Genomic DNA, 4,487 nt, shown 5'->3' with positions numbered 1-4,487 from the left:
TTATGTGTGCTAGTTTTGACCCAAATATAACAGACTGAGAGAAAATGCAGATAATTAATGAAAGCCCTGACCATGTAAGGAAAGGGTAGTAAGACCCTTGGAGTGATGCAGGGGAGGAAGGGAAAGGAGGATAAGGTAGGGCTTGGTTACTTAAGGCCCTACAGGCTCGTGACCTACCTCTCTTGTCCTCTGACCACCTCCCCCCAAAAGTTTCCCATCCCCCTTTTGGGGTTAGGGTTTATGGGGTGTTATTTTTTTATGTTTATTGTTATAATATTGTTGTTGCATGTTATATTTTTATACAGAAAAAAAAGAAAAGATAACGGATAAAAGAGAAAAAGGGAAGACAAAGGTATGTTTAAAGGTGTTGGTGGTGTTATGAGATTGCCACAGCTGGAGGGGTATGGACTGGTCTGTTCTGCCCAGGTAGTAAATCGGGAGAGGTCCAACAAGATGCACTCTTGGGTCAGGCAAACTGTGGCAGGCCTCAGGGCGTACTCCTAAGAGGGACCCCAGATATTACAAACCATGAGTGCCCACTGGGTCATGTAGCTACCGTGGGCACAATCAGGTGCAGCTAGTGGGGGCTACTTTATGACCAGTCTAGGAATATTACTGTTTAATTAATGAAAGACTGTGGGCATTTGTATCCAACCAAGGTGTCTGTTTATTTGGGTGGGTGAGGAAACAGAATGGGCAAGAGTCGAGGGTACAAGGGTCATGGGAAAAAAACCATAAGGATGAGATTTTCCTTGTTGTTAAATAATAATTTTTATTCATTGTTTTATAAATAAAATCAACACTACAGTAACAATTGCTTTCCATAGATCGTAATCACATTGTACACAAGTAGGTAAATAACTTAAATAAATTAAAAGCATCATGAAAAGTATCCCCAATGTTTAAGCATTAAATAAATAGTTGCTTTTTCAATGACCATTTGTGGAATGATAAAAAAACATACAAACCATTGCCCAGCAAAGCAATACAAAATTCAAGTGTATTCAATCCCTGAGAAGAGTAATGCTATGTACAGTAGTACATATTTCCCTGTATACATATTGACAGGTTGAAATAATGAAACAATGAAAAAAGCATTTAGGGACATATTTACTCATGGTACTACCCCTTAAGACACATATACGCCAGAAGACAATTTATGAACCATTCACTTCAATAGGCTGTAAAATGTCTTCTGGCCCTGGAAGGGGTTGTATATCATAGCACTGCTTAGTAAATATAGGCCTAAATCCTCTATGCATTATTATTTGAAACAATTATAACATGATAACTATGGCTATAACATTTTAGTGAATGAACATTTATGAATTTGTAAACAGATTTCTTCAAAGTGGCACAATATAACAATGAATGAAAATAATCAAATCCAATAATCCAATAATCCAATAATAGAAAGATAGAAAAAAACCGCTTCATCAACATTAACTGAGCAGATAGAACACTGTCTTATAATATTTAAATGATAAATATTCTAAATATTTAAAACTTGTATAAGTTCCAGCAACATACTGTATTTTCTTGTAATGCTGTTGGATTCGGGATCTACAGTAAATATTGATAGCTTGTAATCACATAAAGGAAGAATTTTGTCAAGACTTTAAAGCTGATCACATAAATGTGTGCATAAAATAGATACAAAATCACATAATTATCATTTACATGTAGTACCAATTCATGTAATATTTATTCTTGCATACAATGTGTTTTCTCTGAGAAGTGGAACTGTCTTCTTAAGTCCCGCGTTCTAAAATGTTGAGTCAATTTGGCCCGAGTTGCTGCAAAAAATAAAAAAAACACATAAACATCTCAGAAAACATATAGGCTGGGAGTCACCAAGGCATCGTGCGGGATATTGCGTCTAATCTGGCGGTGACTGCCATTGACTTGAATTGCAGTGACCGCCAGATCGGACATTGCACATTGATGACTCCCGGTTAGCGTCGTCTATTCATAAGAATAAGAGGTTATATCTTTCTACATTTTTCTCAGAAATAAATATTTGAAATAATATTTAAAGAATCAACTTAATATAGTAAGCTGAAGTTGATATGGTTGTACAGAGGTAAAGTAGCTATCTCGGTACTAAGATAAATGACAGGAGGTTCGTTGGCAGGTTGTTAAGCCTGTGGAAGGGTCAGCATGTTTTCCTAGATGTAGTTTTAACTTCAAATTTAGATTCCTCACTACCGTCATGTTCGATTGTTCAAAGGTTAAGAAGTGACTGTGAGGTCTGCAAATCACGTGTATTAAGTTTATTAAAAGCACTCAACATACCTTTCCAATATCCTTTTGATAATCTTTTCCACCCATGGAGCTTTTGGATCCACACACACCAATTCTCCGGATTTCAAGGCAATGCTGAAAACAAGAGACAAGAGGGGATATCATTTTGAAGCCCACAAATTTACCCTACAACAATAACTATCATTTTCACAAAATAGCAGAACCCTTCAGTGTTAAATGCCCAGCACACCATTGTTGACCCCTCTCACTATGCAAGTGATTAAAACAAAAGAAGATTATCAGCTGGCAAGTGCAAAGTTGTAGAAGAATTGTTTTCTTAAGGAGTTGTGGTATAAACATTATTGAATAAACTAACATATTATACCACCTCTGAGCTACAGTATTGCCACGAAATCAGGCAGAGTTGCAGCAAACCTGGAATCTTTTCCCATCAGTTCTACTCAGGTTATATTTAGATTTTTGGTATCTAATATATTTACAGACATGTTCACACAAAGTTGGTGTTTGCTTTGCAAAAACTACACTAATACATTCCAATGAACAAGTGCAAGTTCATACTTTTTCCCCCCCTGGCAGCTATCTGTAAATATCTGCATATTCAACTATATTGTAGGATTATATAAGTCTTTGAGAGAATCAACCATACAAAAAACGTAACCCTAGTATTACATTCTAAGTTTTTGTTATCTGCATTCTACAGCACAATAGTAAAAGTAATGTTAAGTGTATGGAAAATAGAAAATCTACTGTAGGTTCAAGTTCAAAAGTTAGAGACAACTTAGTGTCAATTGGTGCAATTATTACAATAGTATTATCAGTATTGCCCAGCTATGTACAGGACAACAGTAAGCAACATCAATTTATGTAGTCTCCTTCAGTATAGCAACATTTTATATTATTATAATGCACCTTCATAAGTGAAGTGCAGTATTTAGTGTCTAGAAAATACTTACATTACTTCAACATTTGTGCAGTGTGGTCCACTGGGTATGAGCTCCACGTTCTGAATGAGTCGAGGATGTATGAATGCCGATTGCACCTTTATGCACTGACATCTTAGTTCTGCGGTTCTCAACAATGACATAGCTGGAATAAGAGAAAAACCAGTAATGCATTTTGTTTGACAATTCTGAAATATGCTAAAATTGCTACTTTAACAAACTGAAAGAACGCAAGGCTCACATTTACTAACTGGTGCTATGTCATAAGACACTTTTCGGCTCTGATAAAACCCAGATTCAAGTACTGCCATAAAACACTTTCCAGAGCCAGAAAACACATACTGTACAAGTGCCAATACTGTAGGTGTAGTATTGTGCTGGTTGCTGTCTTTTCTAGTATCGCTTAGTAAATAGGTGCCAAGGTGTCTTCCAGTGCTGAAGTTGCCTTGTGATAAACTAAGGAGGCGGGCAAAGAGATGCCCACCAAAAAGGAAATCACTTGTATGCACACCCCTAGTGGTGGTGTGCATACAAGTGATTTTCTTTTTGGTTGGCACTTCTTTGCTCTTCTCTTTAGTTTATGCTGTATCACTGTAATCACAATGGCACCCACCCATCAATTAGTTTATATATTTTTCATTTGTGGCTTCAAGTCTATGAACTTCATTCCTTTGTTTTGTTATAGCATCACTTAATAAATATGGCCCAATATGTAATAATTTTTCTTCCCTTCAAGTAAACTGTTATTTTTGCAGGCTTTCCATATTGACAATGCCACTTAAAACATAATTCATATTTGAATATGTCAATTAGTATAACAGGACATTTCTGAAAATGCTTTTGCTTAAAAAAGAAAAGTTTAATAAAGACTAAAATCTGCTCAAACAAACAAAAATGAAGCAAGTAATAGGCATCAATATTGTAATAATTTTCCTACCTTCTGAATCTGATACAGTGATGAATAGCAGACAGAAAGCTAGAGCAGCAGAGATCAATTTAGTGCACATGTCTGATGTTTTCCTTTGTGGGTTTAGCTGGCAAACTTCCCCGACTGTGTTGAGCGCTGCTGCTTGTAAGGAGTTCTATTTGCTCAACTCTGAAATGGATCACATTTATATGCTGCTGGCAGCATGGTCATCCTGAGGTCATTTTTCAATGACGAAGTTGTAATTTCCTAAATATGTAAGACAGTGTTTGTCACCATCCCTGAGTCATGCAACTTGTAACAGAAAAGCCTTTATCAAAGTGATGCACACCTCCGTTTAGTAAAAAAAATACATC

The 4,487-nt window shown here is 36.3% G+C and overlaps 1 protein-coding gene across 1 annotated transcript; it reads right to left on the bottom strand.

The window, feature by feature from the left end:
* Window positions 1-738: 738 nt before the first annotated feature.
* On the bottom strand, window positions 739-4,278 carry LOC142499214 (alveolar macrophage chemotactic factor-like). The gene is made up of 4 exons (XM_075608258.1): window positions 4,144-4,278; window positions 3,219-3,351; window positions 2,296-2,379; window positions 739-1,796 (listed from the first exon to the last, which is right to left on the bottom strand). The coding sequence occupies exons 1-4, from the start codon at window positions 4,211-4,213 to the stop codon at window positions 1,766-1,768; spliced, it is 318 nt and encodes a 105-aa protein (XP_075464373.1). The 5' UTR covers window positions 4,214-4,278; the 3' UTR covers window positions 739-1,765.
* Window positions 4,279-4,487: the final 209 nt, after the last annotated feature.

The sequence above is a fragment of the Ascaphus truei genome, chromosome 1, assembly GCF_040206685.1.
Source record: "Ascaphus truei isolate aAscTru1 chromosome 1, aAscTru1.hap1, whole genome shotgun sequence".
Lineage (NCBI taxonomy): Eukaryota > Metazoa > Chordata > Amphibia > Anura > Ascaphidae > Ascaphus > Ascaphus truei.
Note: the sequence above shows the minus strand (reverse complement) of the source record. Positions and strands in the feature narration are given on the sequence as shown.